General features: G+C 49.6%; 1 protein-coding gene and 1 pseudogene across 3 annotated transcripts; one reads left to right on the top strand and one right to left on the bottom strand.

Annotated features, from left to right (window-relative positions):
• Positions 1–2,091: 2,091 nt before the first annotated feature.
• Positions 2,092–2,191, bottom strand: LOC116553532 (annotated as a pseudogene).
• A 2,269-nt stretch (positions 2,192–4,460) lies between these two features.
• ARL4D (ADP ribosylation factor like GTPase 4D) lies at positions 4,461–7,217 on the top strand. 3 transcript variants are annotated; one of them, XM_032279504.1, is made up of 2 exons: positions 4,461–5,377; positions 5,941–7,217. In XM_032279504.1, exon 2 carries the CDS (start codon positions 6,007–6,009, stop codon positions 6,610–6,612), a length of 606 nt encoding a protein of 201 aa, XP_032135395.1. In that variant the 5' UTR covers positions 4,461–5,377; positions 5,941–6,006; the 3' UTR covers positions 6,613–7,217. The 3 variants fall into 3 exon arrangements, with proteins under 3 accessions (XP_032135395.1, XP_032135398.1, XP_032135396.1); XM_032279507.1 differs by having other exon boundaries at positions 5,932–7,217; XM_032279505.1 differs by having other exon boundaries at positions 5,597–7,217.
• Positions 7,218–18,897: the final 11,680 nt, after the last annotated feature.

Below are 18,897 nucleotides of genomic sequence, written 5' to 3'. Positions count from 1 at the left end.
TGTCTGAAAGGAAGATTTAGGAAGCCGACGAAGGAACCTGAATTAACTTCACTCTCAGCGACTCAGCTGTTCTTCACCAATCAGGCAGTGACAACTATATCCACCAGGGGGCAGCATCTGCTTATTTCTAGCCCTTGGCTCCACCCTGGGACTTGATTTTGGGATGGTTGCCAGGGAAAGAGCTCTTGGTTGGGGAGAAAGGTATCTTTGGGGCCCTTTCACACATTTTCCCCTCACACTCAGAGATAGGTTGGGTTTTCTCCATTTTGTTCATGAGGAAACAGAACTGGGATTTGAAAAATTGGTCTTAATTATTCCCGAGCTCCTTGGCGTCATTCCGCCACCCCACCCGCTACTCCTGCAGACTCCTCTTTCCCTCGTTTGTTCACGAAGACAGGTACTTAAGATGCTGTAGAGAGAAGCAGCCACTTCCTAGGCGACCTCCACGCATCCTTCTACCCTCCCTTACTCCAGAGCATGGACTGTTGGGGGAAAGGACCTGGAAACATCTAAGCCCCTCATTACGTCATTACATGCTGAGGAAACCGAGGCTTCCAGGAGGGGAGGTGACTTTTTTTTTTTTTTTTTTTTTGAGATGAAGTCTCCCTCTGTCACCCAGGCTGGAGTGCAGTGGCATGATCTCGGCTTACTGCAACTCTGCCTCTCTGGTTCCAGCTATTCTCCTGTTTCAGCCTCCCAAGTAGCTGGGACTGCAAGCATGTGCCTCCATGTCCTGCTCTTTTATTTTTTTATTTTTTTTAAAATAAAGATGAGGTTTCACCATGATGGCCAGGCTGGTCTTGAACTCCTGACCTCAGGTGATCCACCCACCTTGGCCTCCCAAAGTGCTAGGATTACAGGTGTGAGCTACAGTGCCTGGCCTTTTTTTTTTGAAATGGAGTGTTGCTCTGGTTGCCCAGGCTGGAGTGCAATGGCGTGATCTGGGCTCACTGTAACCTCTGCCTCCCAGGTTTATGTGATTTTCCTGCCTCAGCCTCCTGAGTAGCTGGGATTGTAGGCAAGTGCCACCACGCCTGGCTAATTTTTTATATTTTTAGTAGAAAGAAGGTTTCACCATGTTAGCCAGGCTGGTCTCGAACTCCTGACCTTAGGTGATCCACCCACCCCAGCCTCCCAAAGTGCTTGGATTACAGGCATGAGCCACTGAGCCCAGCCTGCCCTGCTAATTTTTTTTATTTTTAGTAGAGACGGGGGTTTCATCCTGTTAGCCAGGCTGGTCTTGAACTCCTGACCTCAGGTGATCCGTCTGCCTTGGCCTCCCAAAGTGCTGGAATTACAGGCATGAGCCACCAGGCCCAGCCGGAAGTGGCTTTTTACTTTTTCAAGCCACTCTACTAGTGAGGGATGGAATGATGGGACTCACGCGCTCTCAGCCTGGGTTCCAGCATGCCCTGAGGGCAACCTCTCTGTCCAGTGTCATCCCCATCTTTGGCCCTGTTTTTCTCCTTTAAGTTCTTCCTCTCCAGTAAGGCCTAAGAGTTCTATACTACTCAGACACTGCCTAGAAATGCAGGGATGGTAGGAATTATTGGCCAACCCATTATTAACAGAACCCCAAGGGCCCAAGGACCTCAGGCTGGGAAACTCCCAAGCTAAGGGTGGAGGTTTGGTTCTCATACTTAGGGAGCCCTCTGAGGACATTTACTCCATCATGCATTCATTTATTCACACAAGATTTTCTGACTGCCTATGTGTGGCAGGCATGGTGCTGGGCATGGTGGAGCTACAGATCAGAACCAGCTGCTGCCCTTGATGGCTTAGTCTGGTGGAGGAGACAGTTCTGAGGAAGAATGATGCTTATCTGACTCGGTGTCACTTAAACCTTGGCTCAGTGTCCCCTCTTTGAAAGGTTCTCCAGTACACTCTTCCTTCAATCTAAAGTAGTTCTCTAGCCACGTGTGGTGGCACATGCTTGCAGTCCCAGCTCTTCAGGAGTCTGAGGTGGAGGATCTCTTGAACCCAGGAGCTCAAGGCTGCCGTCATCTATGATCTTGCCACTGCACTCAAGCCTGGGCGACAGAGCGAGATCTTGTCTGTGCAAAATAATAATAATTTTTATTTTAATTTTGAAAAAATATGGAATGCTTCACAAATTTGCATGTCATCCTTGTGCAGGAGCCATGCTAATCTCTGTATCATTCCAAAAACAGAAAGATTGCTTAATGTACAAATGTTCGGATGGTCTCAGCAGTATAGGCTTATAGCTTAGTGCTACCTGGACAAGCCGGGTCCCTTTCTTTACCCCTCCCCAGCCCCACCTTCTGCTTCCCATTTGTTCATTAACACCTTCTCTGGCAAACATGAAAGACAGAAGGGTGGGGTGGGATTGTCAGTTTCATTTCCTTTATCAGATAAGTGACAATTTCTATCTTGGGTGTAAGTCCCAAGATATATTACAGGAGCCATGTTAAAGAAGCTTCAAAGATTGTGGCTGAAACAAGGCAACTTGTGTGTTTTCAGTTTCTGTGTGTTTTCAGTCTCATAGACATTATAACATCAGTTTCTAGCTGGATGGCCTTCAATAAATTACCTAATTTTTCTGTGCTTCAGTTTCTTCTTTTTAGACTAACCATACTTACTTCATGGGGTTGACTTGTGTATTTTTTTTTTATGATGGCGTTTTGCTCTTGTTGCCCAGCCTGGAGTGCAATGGCGTGATCTTGGCTCACCACACTTCCACTTCCCAGGTTCAAGTGATTCTCCTGCCTCAGTCTCCCAAGTAGCTGGGATTACAGGCATGCACCATCATGTCCGGCTAATTTTTTGTATTTTTAGTAGAGATGGGGTTTCTCCGTGTTGGTCAGGCTTGTCTCGAACTCCTGAACCTCAGGTGATCTGCCTGCCTTGGCCCCCGAAAGTGCTGGAATTACAGGCCTGAGCCACTGCGCCTGGCGGACTTGTGTATTAAAAAAGGAAAAGTAAGCAAAGTTCCTAGACCAGAGCCTAGCACCCAGTGGCTACTCAGCAATGCAGTGGTTCTTAACCCCTGGGCCTGCTCCGTCTTCCCCTCTCCTAACTTCACCATGCTCAGCTCTATCTTTGGTACGTTAGCTGCTGTTGCAATCTGTCGCGCTCCAGCTGGGGGTGTAACAACTAATTTCCTAACGTCTTAATCTTAGACTAATTTCCTAAGGTCTTTAGGGATTTGGGGAGGCTCCCTGCATTGCTGGGGAAACCAGGTGGCTGGTTTTGTAGTGCGGGGGGGAAGAAGGAGGTGGCAAGGCATGCTGGTGACAAAACAGATGGGAAGCTTATTTATCAGCACTTGATTGAGGCGGGGGGGCAGGAAAAGGCTGGGCCCTGCTGTCTGGCACTGACTTTCCCTCTCCTTTTTTCAATCCCTCTCACACATAGCCTTTAAAAAGGTTAATAGGCCGGGCGCGGTGGCTCAAACCTGTAATCCCAGCACTGTGGGAGGCCGAGGCGGGTGGATCACGAGGTCAAAGAGATCGAGACCATCCTGGTCAGCATGGTGAAACCCCGTCTTTACTAAAACTACAAAAAATTAGCTGGGCATGGTGGCACGTGCCTGTAATCCCAGCTACTCAGGAGGCTGAGGCAGGAGAATTGCCTGAACCCAGGAGGCGGAGGTTGCGGTGAGCCAAGATTGCGCCATTGTACTCCAGTCTGGGTAACAAGAGCGAAACTCCGTCTCAAAAATAAATAAATAAATAAATAAAATAAAAAATAAAAAGGTTAATATTGAATTATACAATAAATAAATGAATCCAACCTCCAGGTAAAAATGGGAATATTAAAGTTACAATGTACAACTTCATTCTTCTCTGATTTGCCCTACCCCCTCCGCCCCTCCACAATTCCACCTAATTACTGTTCTCCTTTTGGTCACAGTGTCCCTTTGTGACATCTCCTTCCTTTCAGGGCTGCCGAGACTGTAGCAGGCTACAGTGGCTGGGGAGACTCCACTCGTTCCTGTGCCCCTCCTAACCAGTCCTACACAGGGCTAAAGAACTTCTATAAACCTTTCCAGTAGCTTCCAGTTGACATATTCTCTCTCTCCTCTGAAATCCTACAAGTGCTATCTCATGATTTACAAAGACCCAATACATGTGCTGTCTCATTCTGTCACTGCTAGTGATCAGTCTTAAGCCCTCTGAGGCCTGGTTCTACAGCCGAGACATCCTCTATTTCTCTACGGTCTCTGTCTTATTCAGAGCACACAGTATGAATGAGGTCAGTAAACACACTGGTTTTTTGTTTGTTTGTTTTGTTTTGCTTTTTTGAGACAGAGTCTCGCTCTGTAGAGCAGACTAGAGTACAGTGGTGCGATCTCAGGTCACTGCAACCTCCACCTCTGGGTTCAAGCGATTCTCCTGCCTCAGCCTCCTGAGTAGCTGGGATTACAGGCATGTACCACGATTACCGGCTAATTTTTGTCTTTTTAGTAGAGATGAGGTTTCACCCTGTTGTCCAGGCTGGTCTCGAACTCCTGAGCTCAAGTGATCTGCCTGCCTCGGCCTCTCAAAGTACTGGGATTACAGGTGTAAGCTACTGCACCTAAACACACTGTTGAGTGATAAATAATTCTGTCTTTGTCAATCTATTTCAACAAGGAAGGCCTTTGAGGGGTCTGCTGCTGGACTAAACTCAGCTAGCAATTGAGGGATTTCTATTGAGGATGCTTAGCCCTACAGCTTCCCTGATAAGAGAGAGGGAAAGCCAAGTGGTGAGGGGTCCAGGCTCTGGACTCAAACATCCTCGCTCAGCCGCTTACTAGCTATGTGTAACCTTTGGTAAGTCATTTAACCCTTCATGGCTTTGTTTACCTGTAAAAGGCAGACAGTCCCTAACAGGCTCTTGTGGGTAATGGGCTTAGCGCTGTGAAACAGCTGCTTTGTGGGGTTCCAGGTTCACACAGGTTTGACAATTGAATTATGAACGATAAAGGAGAAAGACTTGTCAGCCTCTATATGGGGTGGTATTTCCGCCTGGGGGAGGGGATGCGGTGGTAGTGCAAATATTAGGGTATTCATATATTTCCTCCCGAGTCAAACGCTGCCAGGCACGTTCCTTTTGCCCCTCCCACCCTTCATTCTGGATTAATTCCAGGTTTAATTCCAAATATTAGAATGTGGTTGAAAAAAATCAAATAGAGCGGCCACAAATTGGGGAAGCGTCTCTTAGCTTGCGGCGGTGGCTGCAGCGCCCGTAGCTCCCCGCCCCGCCCCGCTGATTGGCCCGCGCCTCGTGACGTCACACGCGGGTTTTTAAGGCTGAGCCCTAGGCAGGCTCCGCAGAGGCGGCGGTGGAGGCGCGTTGGGTGGCTGCTGGGGTCTTGCGGGGCGGATGTGGTGTTTGGCCGGGAAAGGCGCGAGGAGAGCGCGGCTCACAAGAGGTAAGGGGACACTCCAGACCGTGCTGAGGCGGCCCCGGTGGGGGCCGCTGGAGCTAGTGTTGGCGATTGGAGGAGGGCAGGCGGGCAGGGGAGTGTCGCGGGGCGGTGGGGCGGGGGTCGCTGAGTAAGGAAGGGCACTGTGTCAATGGCTTGGGGTGCGGAGGGCCGGTGGGAGCCAGACTCAATCTCCGGCCTCAGCGTCTGCACCCCAACTCTTAGTTTGGGGACACTGTCGACTTCTCACTTCCCGCGGGGATCTTGCCTGGGGGATGGCGCCATAAGCTCTGAGAAGAGGCTCTAGAAGCCCACCGTCCACGGATCGAGCCCTTACCCCCAGCTTGAGTGGCCCAGGACCTGCAGGTCTCTCTAGGTCCCATCGCCCCCCTCATGACCCCCTAGAGAGTGGGGAAGACCCTCTGTTACACTTGCAGCTTAAAAATAAAAGGCAAGGAATTTTTAAAAGGCGGCTGATTTGGGAAGGGATCAAGAAGTTGCAAATCTTGTGTGTGTTATTAAACATCTCCTTTTTCTCCCATGACTTTTTCTTGGTTCAGAAAACCCAGGAGTGCTCCCTGGAACCTGCAATTTCAAGGCCTCCTCCCTGCCTCTACTAGGCGCCTTAGTTCACTATGGGGAACCACTTGACTGAGATGGCACCCACCGCCTCCTCCTTCTTGCCCCACTTCCAAGCCCTGCATGTCGTGGTCATTGGGCTGGACTCTGCTGGAAAGACCTCCCTCCTTTACCGCCTCAAGTTCAAGGAGTTTGTCCAGAGTGTCCCCACCAAAGGCTTCAACACCGAGAAGATCCGGGTGCCCCTCGGGGGGTCGCGTGGCATCACCTTCCAAGTGTGGGACGTCGGGGGGCAGGAGAAGCTGAGGCCGCTCTGGCGCTCCTACACCCGCCGGACAGACGGGCTGGTGTTTGTGGTGGACGCTGCGGAGGCCGAACGGCTGGAGGAGGCCAAGGTGGAGTTGCACCGAATCAGCCGGGCCTCGGACAACCAGGGTGTGCCGGTGCTGGTGCTGGCCAACAAGCAGGACCAGCCCGGGGCACTGAGCGCTGCCGAGGTGGAGAAGAGGCTGGCAGTCCGAGAGCTAGCAGCCGCCACTCTCACCCATGTGCAAGGCTGCAGCGCTGTGGACGGTCTGGGCCTGCAGCAGGGCCTGGAGCGCCTCTACGAGATGATCCTCAAGAGGAAGAAGGCCGCTCGGGGCAGCAAGAAGAGACGGTGACCCGAGCCCTCTACCTCCCTTGCCCCCCACCTAGTAGGGATCTGCACACTTGGACAGGGTGTGTGTGGCCAGCCTGTGACCTCTCAGTCAGCCTGGGTGCAGGACCTGTCCACCTCTATGAAGGATAGAGGAGCATGGGGGAGGGGTGTGGGGGTCCTGTTTGGTGCCACATTGGGGTGGGGATGGGAGATGGGATGGCCTTGCACATCTCTCCCTCATCCTCTCTGGAGAAGTGGGGGCTGCAGAAACGGGGAGGTGTAAATGTAAACTGTGACTCTACCTCGACCCTGTTCCTCGTTTTTCTTCTCTGGCTTTTTAATTGGATATGTTTTTGGGGGGGATGGAAAGTGGCTTGGAGAATGTGTTTGGGATGAAAGAATGGTCTCCCCATCCTCTGTCCCCCCAACTGGGGAGTCTCCCCAGGCTGCTTTTCTAGGGATACCAGTCACATAGTTTTTATTTTTGTGTCTGTGAAAGTGCCAAGAACCCCTCCCCAACATTTGTAGATCCATGACCCTTTTTATAAGCCGCCTGTGTCCTCTGTATTAACTGTTTTTTAGCACTTGCCTGTAAGTTATTAAAGACTGCTAACTCTGTAACTCTTACTTTGGTCTGGCCTTTTCCTCTCCTTATCTTGCCTCAGAGATAGTCCAAGATTTCTATGTGGCATTGGGGGGAGGGGAAGAGGGAGAATTCTCTTGAAGCTGAGTTTGCAAAGCAAGCACTTACAAAAATCAGCTTGTGTGTTATGGATGGCTAGTGGAAGTGATAGGGAGGAGCTGAAAACCCCTCAAGCTATTGCCTGATCTCTGTAGCCTTTTGGGTGGGGTCACTTCCTTTTTCTCTGATTTAACACCCTTCCCCTCATCCTCTGGGTTTTGTCCCTTATATCAACTGCTCCTTGCAGATTTAACTTCAAATTTTGCTGGTCTGAGCTGCTCCTAGGTTCTTGACCTTGGGGGCACTATAGAAGTAAGTCCTGAAAGAGCCATTCTGGGCCGGGCGCGGTGGCTCAAGCCTGTAATCCCAGCACTTTGGGAGGCCGAGGCGGGTGGATCACAAGGTCAAGAGATCGAGACCATCCTGGTCAACATGGTGAAACCCCGTCTCTACCAAAAATACAAAAAAAATTAGCTGGGCATGGTGGTGCGTGCCTGTAATCCCAGCTACTCAGGAGGCTGAGGCAGGAGAATTGCCTGAACCCAGAAGGCGGAGGTTGCGGTGAGCCGAGATCGCGCCATTGCACTCCAGCCTGGGTAACAAGAGCGAAACTCCGTCTCAATTAAAAAAAGAGCCATTCTGTTCCTATCCTGCCCACTTCTCCAGTCTCACGTTGATTTTTTTTCCTCCTTATAGGATGTGGTGAGAATGGAAAGTAATTCCTCCCTGGCCTTAAGTCACCTCTGTGTACTCAGTCCTGCTGACTGGCTCGGAGGCATGATGGCAGTGGCTGGTGCTGGGGAGGCCTCGGCTGGATTGAGCCAGCTTGGCCCTGGTGACTAAGCCATGCGTTTTCCAGCTTTGGAACGGTAGCTCTTCCCACGGGAGAGGGAGAAGTAGTAGCTGTCTGTGGTTGGTGTCGGTGAGGACTGCCGAACATACACCCTCCAAGACAGAAGGGGGAAGACATAAGCCCCCAGTGTTTGTGGTGATTGTAAGAATAAAATGCCAACATCTCAAGGGCTTGAGTGCCCCTACTCAGCAGCACCAGGGCCAGCTATGTCTGATAATGCAGAGCAGTTAGATCCTCTTAGTCTTCTGGTGGGAGCAGTGAGTAAAAACCAAGCACAGGGCTGGGCGTGGTGGCTCACGCCTGTAATCCCAGCACTTTGGGAGGCTGAGGCAGGAGGATGGCTTGGGCCCAGGAGTTCAAGGCCAGCCTAGGCAACATAGGGAGACCATGTCTCTAAAAAAGAAAAAAAACCAAGTACAATTATTTCCAGTTGCCCAGCCCTCCAGTTACCCCCTGCCACCCTTTGTGTAAAGGCAGACTCCCCAGAGCAGGTTCATCGTTCTCCACACCCCGCTTCCCCCACACTCTGCCTCCTCTCCTCTGGAATCAGATGAAAGGACCTGGGAACAAAGAGGAGGTGCCGGCAACCCCCACTTCTGCAGAAGTTTTCCTAAGGAACTTGCTTCTTCCTACCAGGTGCTGCCAAAAACTCAGATTTGTTCCCCTCCCATCCCTGTGGCTGGCAGGATGGGGGTGGGTGTGTATTGATGCGGAAGGGTGCCCAAGTGTGCGTCAGTGCTGGGGCCTACTTGACAGAACTGCTGGGCTGGTTCTGCTGGGAACACATGCTACGGGCCCCTCCCCCAGGCACACCTGTGACTCTTCTCGCCCAGTCTTTTGGGCAGTCCTATAGCCCAGGGACAGGTCGAGGAGGCCAGGCTGGAAAGGAACTGGCCAGAACTGACCCTCTGTCCTGCCAGGAGCGCTCTCCTCCCCTCCCCACCCCACCCTACCCCGCCCCACCTCACCCAAATTCTGCTCTTCTGTCTTTAAATCTTAAGGGATATATTTTCATTTCTTGTCACTTGGTGGACTTAGGTCTCCAGATTTGGGGGAAGACGTGCAGAGGTGTCCCCCATCCCTAGCAGAGGGGCCTCCAAGGTGTCAGCTCCTGATTTTGGCTCTTCCAACCACACTCCTTCCCTAGCTGGTTAGAACCCTCCCTGTCTGCAGGGGGATGAAAGAGGGAGAGAGAACCTCCCACTCAGCAGTCCTACCCAGGGATTCTGCATTTTGAACTCAGGGCAAGGGCAAGGAATGAGGGTATGGTCAGGGTGGAGGGTGAGGTTGTACTTCCCCTGGACTGGCTTCTCTATTAAGTAGGATTTCTTTGAGACCCTGGCATTGGTGCCAAGGAGAGCTTCCCTGGGGACCCAGAGTGGTGGCTGAGGCTGGATGCCTGTGAAGTTGAAGGAAACCTGTAGACCCAGAGTTCTAGAGTTAAGGCTTTTTATTTATTTATTTTTTTCAAACAGAGTCTTGCTCTGTCACCCAGGCTGGAGTGCAACGGCGCGATCTCAGCTCACTGCAACCTCCACCTCCCAGGTTCAAGTGATTCTCATGCTTCAGCCTCTTGAGTAGCTGGAATTACAGGCATGTACCACCATGCATGGGAAATGTCTGTATTTTTAGTAGAGATGGGGTTTTGCCACATTGGTCAGGCTGGTCCTGAACTCCTGACCTCAAGTGATCTGCCTGCCTCGGCCTCCCAAAGTGCTGGGATTATAGGTGTGAGCCACTGCGCCCAGCCCCAGAGTTGGGGCTTTCTTCTGAGCTGCCCTTCCCCCTCCAGCGACCCCTTCTTGCATAGGTTGGAATGTAAAATCCAGATGGAAGCCTTCCCTTCCTGGAGCTCCTCATCATGAGGACAAAGACGCCAGGGGTCCCCCACTTTCCCATGCCCTTTCCAGTCCTCTCAATTCTGCAAAGGCTCAAGGAAAACAAAGGAAGGAGGAAGGAAAGAAGTTCCTAAGGCCCAGAGTGGGCAATGACTTGCCCGCAGATACACAGCTACTTAGCAGTGCATCCAACTCCTTCCTCCCAGGCCAGCTCTTTTTATTGCCAGGGCAGGAGACAGGAGGTGGGAGACAGGGAGCCAGGACAGCATCTCAGAGCTCTGATTCCCCCTCCGTCTTCCCTCTCCTTGATTAGATTAAGGGCCAGCTTTCCGCTTTCCCACTCCCCTTCCTGGGGAGTGACAGCTTTATCTCCTAAGCCCAGCAGAGGTCTGGTCTCCAATCTGGCCAGAAGTTCCCATCCCCCTTTCATCCTGACCATGTGTCATTGCAAGTCTTTCTTGAGATGGATGCCTCCACCACGGCCTGGGAAGTGCTGAGTTCTGCCCAAGTGCTAGGAGCACACAGGACAGCATGTTCTCTAACACAAGCTTGTTTTGAATGGGGCCAATGGGTAGAGGAAAGGGAGGGAATAAGGGATGCAAGGGAGGCCCAGGCCAGCATTCGGCTGGAAGGGGTGGGCAGTGTGGCTGCACTTCATTTCCAAGGCCATCTATTGGGGAGTTTGTGGGTGGATGCATGGGACCTCCTCCCCTGGATGAGCCAGAAGAGGGTATTTGCTGTTCCCTTAAAAAAAAAAAAAATTGAACATGTTAGATGTTCCTATTCTTTTTATTTTTTATTTTTGTAGAGATGGGGTCTACTCTCTTGCCTAGGGTAGTCTTGAACCCCTGACCTCAGGCGATCCTCCCACCTTGGCCTCCTAAAGCACTGGGATTACCAATACAAGCCACCAATCACCACACCCAGTCATGTTCTATGTTCCTTTTTTTTTGTTTTTGAGACAGAGTCTTGCTCTGTTGCCAGGCGCCAGGCTGGGGTGCAGTGGCATGATCTTGGGTCACTGCAACTTCCGCCTCCCAGATTCAAGCAATTCTCCTGCCTCAGCCTTCCCGAGTATCTGGGACTACAGGTGTGCGCCACCACACCCAGCTAATTTTTGTATTTTAGTAGAGATGGGGTTTCATCATGTTGGCCGGGGTGGTCTCAATCTCTTGACTCGCCTCGGCTTCCCAAAGTGTTGGGATTACAGGCGTGAGCCACTGCGCCTGGCTTTTTTTTCTTTAAATTTTTACTTTACCTTTTTTTTTTTTTTTTTTTTTTGAGACCGGCTCTCACTCTGTCAGCCAGGCTGGAGTACAGTGGTATGATCTTGGCTCTCGGAAACCTTCGCCTCCTGGGTTAAAGCGATTCTCCTGCTTCAGCCCCCGAGTAGCTGGGATTACAGGCATGCACCACCATGTCCAGCTAATTTTTGTACTTTTAGTAGAGATGAGGTTTCTCCATGTTGACCAGGCTGGTCTTGAACTCCTGACCTCATGTGATCCACTCTCCTTGGCCTCCCAACATGCTGGAATTACAGGTGTGAGCCACTGTACCCAGCCAGTTCCTTCCCCTCCCCTTCCCCTTCCCCTTCCCCCTCCACTTCCTCCTCTGCCTCCTTCTTTTTTTTTTTTTGAGAAGGAGTTTCACTCATGTTACCCAGGCTGGAGTGCAATGGCGCGATCTCGGCTCACCGCAACCTCCGCCTCCTGGGTTCAGGCAATTCTCCTGCCTCAGCCTCCTGAGTAGCTGGGACTACAGGCATGCGCCACCATGCCCAGCTGATTTTTTGTATTTTTAGTAGAGACGGGGTTTCACCATGTTGACCAGGATGGTCTCGATCTCTTGACCTTGTGATCCACCCGCCTCGGCCTCCCAAAGTGCTGGGATTACAGGCTTGAGCCACCGCGCCCGGCCTGCCTCCTTCTTTTGAGACGGAGTTTTGCTCTTGTTTTGCTGCCCAGGCTGGAGTGCAATGGTGTGATCTTGGCTCACTGCAACCTCTGCCTCCCAGGTTCAAGTGATGCTCCTGCCTCAGCCTCCCGAGTATCTGAGATTACAGGCACCTGCTACCATGCCCAGCTAACTTTTTTTTTTTTTTTTTTGATATTTTTAGTAGAGATGGGGTTTCACCATGTTGGTCAGGCTGGTCTCTAACTCCTGACCTCAGGTGATCCACCCTCCTCAGCCTCCCAGAGTGTTGGGATTGTAGGCGTGAGCCACCATGCCCAGCCATTCCTTCTTTTTAAAAAGAAAAAATTTCTCCCCTTCATTGCAAAAGTAATAGATCTTATAGATCTCTATGTGGAAGAAATCTATATTTAGAAAATGAAGAAATCTAAACTCGCAAACTTGTTTAATGAAAAATTCAAAAAAAAGAAAACGAAGAAACTGGCTCTGCACATTGGCTCACGCCTGTAATCCTAGCACTTTGGGAGGCTGAGGCAGGTGGATTCCTTGAGCTCAAGAGATCAAGACCAGGCCGGGCACGGTGGATCACGCTTGTAATCCCAGCACTTTGGGAGGCCGAGGCGGGTGGATCACGAGATCAAGAGATCAAGACCATCCTGGTCAACATGGTGAAACCCTGTCTCTACTAAAAAAACTACAAAAAATTAGCTGAGCATGGTGGCACGTGCCTGTAATCCCAGCTACTCAGGAGGCTGAGGCAGGAGAATTGCTTGAACCCAGGAGGTGGAGGTTGCGGTGAGCCGAGATCGCGCCATTGTACTCCAGTCTGGGTAACAAGAGTGAAACTCCGTCTCCAAAAAAAAAAAAAAAAAAAAAGAGTTCAAGACCAGAAGACACAAAAAGAAAAGAGAGAGAGAAAAAAAAAGAGTTCAAAACCAGCCTGGGCAACATATCGAAACCCTATCTCTACAAAAAATACAAAAATTAGCCATGCATTGGTGGCACATGCCTGTAGTTCCTGCTACTTGGGAGGCTGAGGAAGGAGCATCCCTGGAACCTGGGAGGTCAAGGCTGTAGTCAGCCGAGATTGTGCCACTGCACACTAGCCTGGGGGACAAAGTGAAATCCTGTCTCAAAAAAAAAAAGAAAAGAAAAGAAAAGAAAAGACACTTTATAATCTCAACTTTAGAGCTAACCGTTGTGAATAGGTTTATTTATTTATTTTTTAAAAATATATAAAGACAGGGTTTCTCCATGTTGGTCAGGCTGTTCTCGAACTCCTGACCTCAGATGATCTGCCCGCCTCAGCCTCCCAAAGTGCTGGGATTGCAAGCGTGAGCCACCTGGCCTGGTGTGAACAGGTTTTTATGTATTCTTCCGGATATTTTTTTCTCTGTATGTACAAAAGAGGTATGTCTATAGAACCTACATGGGATTATATGAAACAAATAGTTTTGCTTTTCTCATTTATATCTTGGACATTATTCCATGCGTTCCATTATTCCATGACACCACTGCCATCTTTGCCCTCAGGAGGAGGGGCTTCAGAAGGAAAGGCTTCTATCTGGATTTTTCTCATTCTTTTTGATGACCACATGAGATTCCATTGTATGAATGTACCATAATTAATTAATTAAATCTCATGTCTGCCCACAGCCATGGTCCTCCTTGCATGTATATTTTTTGGTACACTCGGGGAAGATTTCCTATAAGATATATTCCTAGAGGTTCAATTGTTGTGTCAAAGGGTATATGCATTTTTTTTTTTTGAGACAGTTTCTCTTTTGTTGCCCAGTTTGGAGTGTAATGATGCAATCTCAGCTCACCGCATCCTCTGCCTCCCAGGTTCAAACCATTCTCCTGCCTCAGCCTCACAAGTAGCTGGGATTACAGGCATGCGCCACCATGCTCGGCTAATTTTTTGTATTTTTAATAGAGACAGGGTTTCTCCATGCTGGTCAGGCTGGTCTGGGACTCCCGACCTCAGATAATCCGCCTGCCTTGGCCTCCCAAAGTGCTGGGATTACAGGCGTGAGCAACTGTGCCCGGCCGGGTATATGTATTTAAAGTTGTCATAGATACTGCCAAAGTTTATGTGTTTGTGCAGAGGTTTGGGTGGGAGGGAAATTTAATCCAGCTTCCTCTTCCTCCATCTCCAGATTTCCAGGCTTCTTCAAGTTGAGATGTGTGTATACGGTAGGAGAGACATTACAGTGCTGTTGCTTTTCTGCTTGTTCTTGTTCTTGTTCTTCTTCTTCTTATTCTTCATTGATTTATTGATTGAGACAGAGTCTTGCTCTCTCACCCAGGCTGGAGTGCAGTGGCGTGATCTCGGTTTACTGCAACCTCTGCCTCCCAGGTTACAGTGATTATCCTGCCTCAGCCTCCTGAGTAGCTGGGTCTACAGGCGCACGCCACCACACCCGGCTAATTTTTGCATTTTTTAGTAGAGACAGGGTTTCACCATGTTGGCCATGCTGGTCTTGAACTCCTGACCTTGTGATCTGCCCACCTCAGCCTCCTGAAGTACTGGGATTACAGGCATGAGCCACTGCATCTGGCCTTTTTTTTTTTTTTCACCAGAACTGCCAGTAAAGGTGTCCTTGCTTTTTGGGTGGCATGGAATAAAATCACCAACAACTCAGCAGAGGATTTGGAGAGACAGTGAGTGAGCTTGGGCTCACTTTCTGGGGATAAGGATTGAGCGCCACCTGGGACTGCCTGGCTGGTGGCGGAGGTAGGCAGATGGTGAGGACTCCCTAGCACCCAGCTTGTCACAGACGTCAGGCAGAGTGGGCGAAACAAGTCCTGAAATAGATTCCCGGGACTTGGCTTAGGGAAGAAGTAAGGCTGTGACCAAGAGTGTATGTTCTGAAGGGAACACAGAGGAGGAAACTTTAGCCCAAAAGAATTGGGCAGCAGCAGAGCCCTGGACCTCCCCCCAGACAGACACCCCACCGCCGTGTAGGGACTCCCACCAACTGCTATAGCTCAAAGACTCTTGGAAAAGGAAGCAGAAGCCTGAAGTAGCAGATATCTTGGTCACTCTGGAGTGTTTAGGGCTTGGCTTCTGCTTGGGCCACTCAGGCTCCTGGGATAATCCTGGGTCTATGCCTCCCTCAGTGGAGTGGGGTGGAGGGGAGGTGGGGAGGCTGGAGGGCTCATCTCTTTAGCATTCCCCACTTCCTCCTATTAAATTTGTTAAATCTAATGAGAAATGCCTTGGAGGAGGGTGGGGGGACAGCTGGGTTTCAAAAGCTTGTTGTTGAATGTGGTTCTGTGCTTTTGATTGTGTTTGTTTTCATAAGATTACCATGCTTTCCATTCCAGATGCCTCTCTTATCCTTAAGGGGAGAGAAGACAGAATTGCTTACTCACTCTCTGGAACTCTCCCAGCCTGATGGGGGAGGAACAGAGCCACCAGTCTGACTGTGCAGCACCCCAAACAGTAGCCCACAGGGCAACATATGGGTTAAGACTTGGCTCTGCCACCAATTTCTGCGACCCTGACCAAGTCATTCCTAGTCTCTCGGCCTCTGTCATCTGTAAAGTGAGGGGACTGAGTAGGCAATATCAGATCTTTCCTAGTTCACTTTCTATGGTTCTCAGTACAAGGTGGGCATGGGAAGCTCTTTCATAGTCTTTCTCTCTTCATCTCTTTTTTTTTTTTTTTTTTTTCGAGACAGAGTTTTGCTCTGTTATCGAGGCTGGAGCACTGTAAAGCAATCCTGACTCACTGCAGCCTTGACCTCCCAGTTTCAAGAGATTCTCCCATCTCAGCCTCCCAAGTAGCTGGAACTACCAGCGTGTGCCACCATGCCCAGCTAATTATTTTACTTTTTTAGAGACAAGGTCTCTATCAGTTAAGATTGGAGAGTTTATCTGGGAAAGCTTCCTGGAGAAGGTAAGGAAAATAACTCAACTTGGAGCCAGAATTAAGTATTCTGATTAATGAGGGACTTGGAGCATTGTGGGCTTTGGAGCACTTTCCTGGCTCCACCTACTGCTCAGGAGGAAAGGCCCCAGTTTGAGGTTTAATAGACACCGTTTCCTTCCTCCCTTCCCTGTAATTACCTGGCCTGGGACACTCCCAGACTCTGTCCACCACTCCTCTCCCCAAACTCCTCCCACTGTCATCTGAGGATATGCTGTATCTAGATCCACATTCTCTGCCTCCTACCCCAGAGGAGTAGGTTATAGGGCAGATGTCGGGGAAGGGACTCCCAAGCTCTAGAACTGGGGTGTCCAATATGGCAGCCATGAGCCACACTTGGTAATTGAACATGGGCACTGTGGCTGGTGTCAACTGAGACGTGCTGTAAGTGTAAAATATACAACAGATTCAGAGCCTTAATATGAAAAAATAATGTAAAATTTCTTTTTTTTTTTTTGAGACGGAGTTTCACTCTTGTTACCCAGGCTGGAGTGCAATGGCGCGATCTCGGCTCACCGCAACCTCTGCCTCCTGGGTTCAGGCAATTCTCCTGCCTCAGCCTCCTGAGTAGCTGGGATTACAGGCATGCGCCACCATGCCCAGCTAATGTTTTTTGTATTTTTAGTAGAGACGGGGTTTCACCATGTTGACCAGGATGGTCTCGATCTCTTGACCTCGTGATCCACCCGCCTCGGCCTCCCAAAGTGCTGGGATTACAGGCTTGAGCCACCGTGCCCGGCCAGAATGTAAAATTTCTTATTGGTACTTTTTATATTGGTTATACATATGTTGAAGTGATTTTTTTTATATAATGAATTAAATAAAATGGTTAAAATTAGTTTTGGTTGTTTCTTTTTAACCTTAAAATGTGGCTATCAGAAATATTAAAATTACATATGTGGTTCACATTCTGTTTCTATGGATAGTGCAGGTTCACAGATTTGGGGGAAAGCACACTATGCATAAAAAAAGAGAAAGATTTGCTGTTCTATTTTTTGTCTGAAATCAGAAGAAAAACAGGGCTGGGTGCAGTGGTTCACATCTGTAATCTCAGTGCTTTGGGAGGCTGAGGGAGGAGGATTGCCTGAGCTCAGAGTTCAAGACCAGCCTGGGCCACTAAACAAGACCCTGTCTTGTTAAAAAAAAAAAGAAAAATTAGCCAGACATGGTGGCACCTGTGGTTCCAGCTACTCAGGAGGCTGAGGGAAGATTGCTTGAACCCATGAGGTTGAGGCTACAGTCCTTGTGATCAGGTCACTGCACTCCAGCCTCAGTGACAGAGTGAGACCCTGTTTGAAAAAAAAAAGAGAGATAAACAGACCAGAACTGCAACAGACTGGAAGGAGAGTAAACTGTAGGAAGTCCTTGATAGGAATGACTGAAAAACCTGAAAAATCCACATACTTCTTTTCCTGGAAAGCTTTCAGAATAGGAGAGGACTTTGCATATCTTAAATCATTTTAAGTGTCATCTTATCATACTATGATTCTCAGTGATCCAAACCTGGTTACTTAGCAGGTGATTTTCCTGGCCTTGTTCAAGGTGTTTTCACCATACAAAAGCTCTTAATTTTCTACTTGTTAATCGCAACCTTCAACCCTTATCTGCCCTTGTCCTGCTTGATGATAAGCCCAGATACCTGGAATCCACAGAAAATTCCTAACATGATTTTACCCAATAGTTTCTGATCTTTCATCAGACTGCTGAGGCAGCAGCAACAGTGTTGACAGACTGAGGTTTCGTCATCCAGCCGTCCCCTGCTGCCTGCCTCTGCCCACCCCCTACTCCCAAGAAAGTGCTGGAGCAGAGGGAGGGTTCACGTCGGCTATATTGAGGAGGAACATGCCAGCTGGGTGTCTGGATAATCCACAAACTGGATTATCTGTCTTTGACTTTTCGTAGACATAAGCAGGTGGCTTATATGTAGACAGGAGGTACTGGGATGAGCCATGGAAATCTGGTTAGAGTGTGTGTGTGTGTGTCTGTGTGTGTGTGTGTGTGTGTGTGTGTGTGTGTGTGGTGGGGGCGATCCTACAAAAAATTCCCCCACCTACTTATCACCCATCTAGAGATTAAGTCAACCAATCACTCTTTCTTTCAATTAACCACATATACTATGAATATTTAGCATTATTTACTGCAGTATCACAGTGAGAAACTAGAATTATTTATTTATTTATTTTTTTAGATGGAGTCTTGCTCTGTCACCCAGGCTGGAGTGCATTGGCGAAACCTTGGCTCACTACAACCTCCACCTCCCGAGTTCAAGCGATTCTTCTGCCTCAGCCCCCCTAGCAGCTGGGATTACAGGTGCACGCCACCAGGCCCAGCTAATTTTTGTATTTTTAGTAGAGACAGGGTTTCTTCATGTTGGCCAGGCCGCTCTCAAACTTCTGACCTCAGGTGATCTGCCCGCCTTGGCCTCCCAAAGTGCTGGGATTACAGAAGTGAGCCACCACGCCGGGCTGAAAAATTTTTAAAAACTCATTATTGTGTACTGAAGGCTGATTAGGGGCTGACACAGCATCCTAGGCACCGGAGCTAAGGTGCAATTTGTAGTCAGAGAAGTGTCTTAGATCTGGTTCCCTTGATGTGGAGACTGAGATGGGGATTTGGGGGGCACGTGGTTTATAGCGGAGCAAACTCTTAGGAGAAAGGAGGAGGGGAAGCAGGGCGGGGCAGGGGGTGGGGAAGCAAGAATGTGCTTCACAGCTGAGTCTGGTTTTGGCTTGATCCTGTGGGAAGCTCTGGGTGGACAATCGCATGACAGAAAGGATCCCACCTGAAGCAGGGAGGCTGGTCTTTTATGCCCCTGTCAGTCAGCTAATTGGCTGCCCTCTAGGCCAAGGGCAAGTCCAGAGATGGCGAGCCATCGGCAGCCAAAACTCACAGTCAGTACCGGGAATCTGGGTGGAGCACCAAGGCATCCACTCAGGGTGTAGCCTGAGCTGAGAAGAGTGAGCTGACCTGGGCATCATGGCCCTGATTGTCATCCACGTTTGGCAACCCAGTCCTCCTCTACTCTCACTCTTGGCCTGGCCTCAACCCTTATCTGCCCTTGTCCCGCCTTGTTTCTCCCTGTTTCTTTT

This window comes from Sapajus apella, unplaced genomic scaffold (assembly GCF_009761245.1).
Source record: "Sapajus apella isolate SASKATOON/1434 unplaced genomic scaffold, GSC_monkey_1.0 scaffold12, whole genome shotgun sequence".
NCBI lineage: Eukaryota > Metazoa > Chordata > Mammalia > Primates > Cebidae > Sapajus > Sapajus apella.
This window is presented reverse-complemented; position numbering and strand designations above follow the sequence as displayed.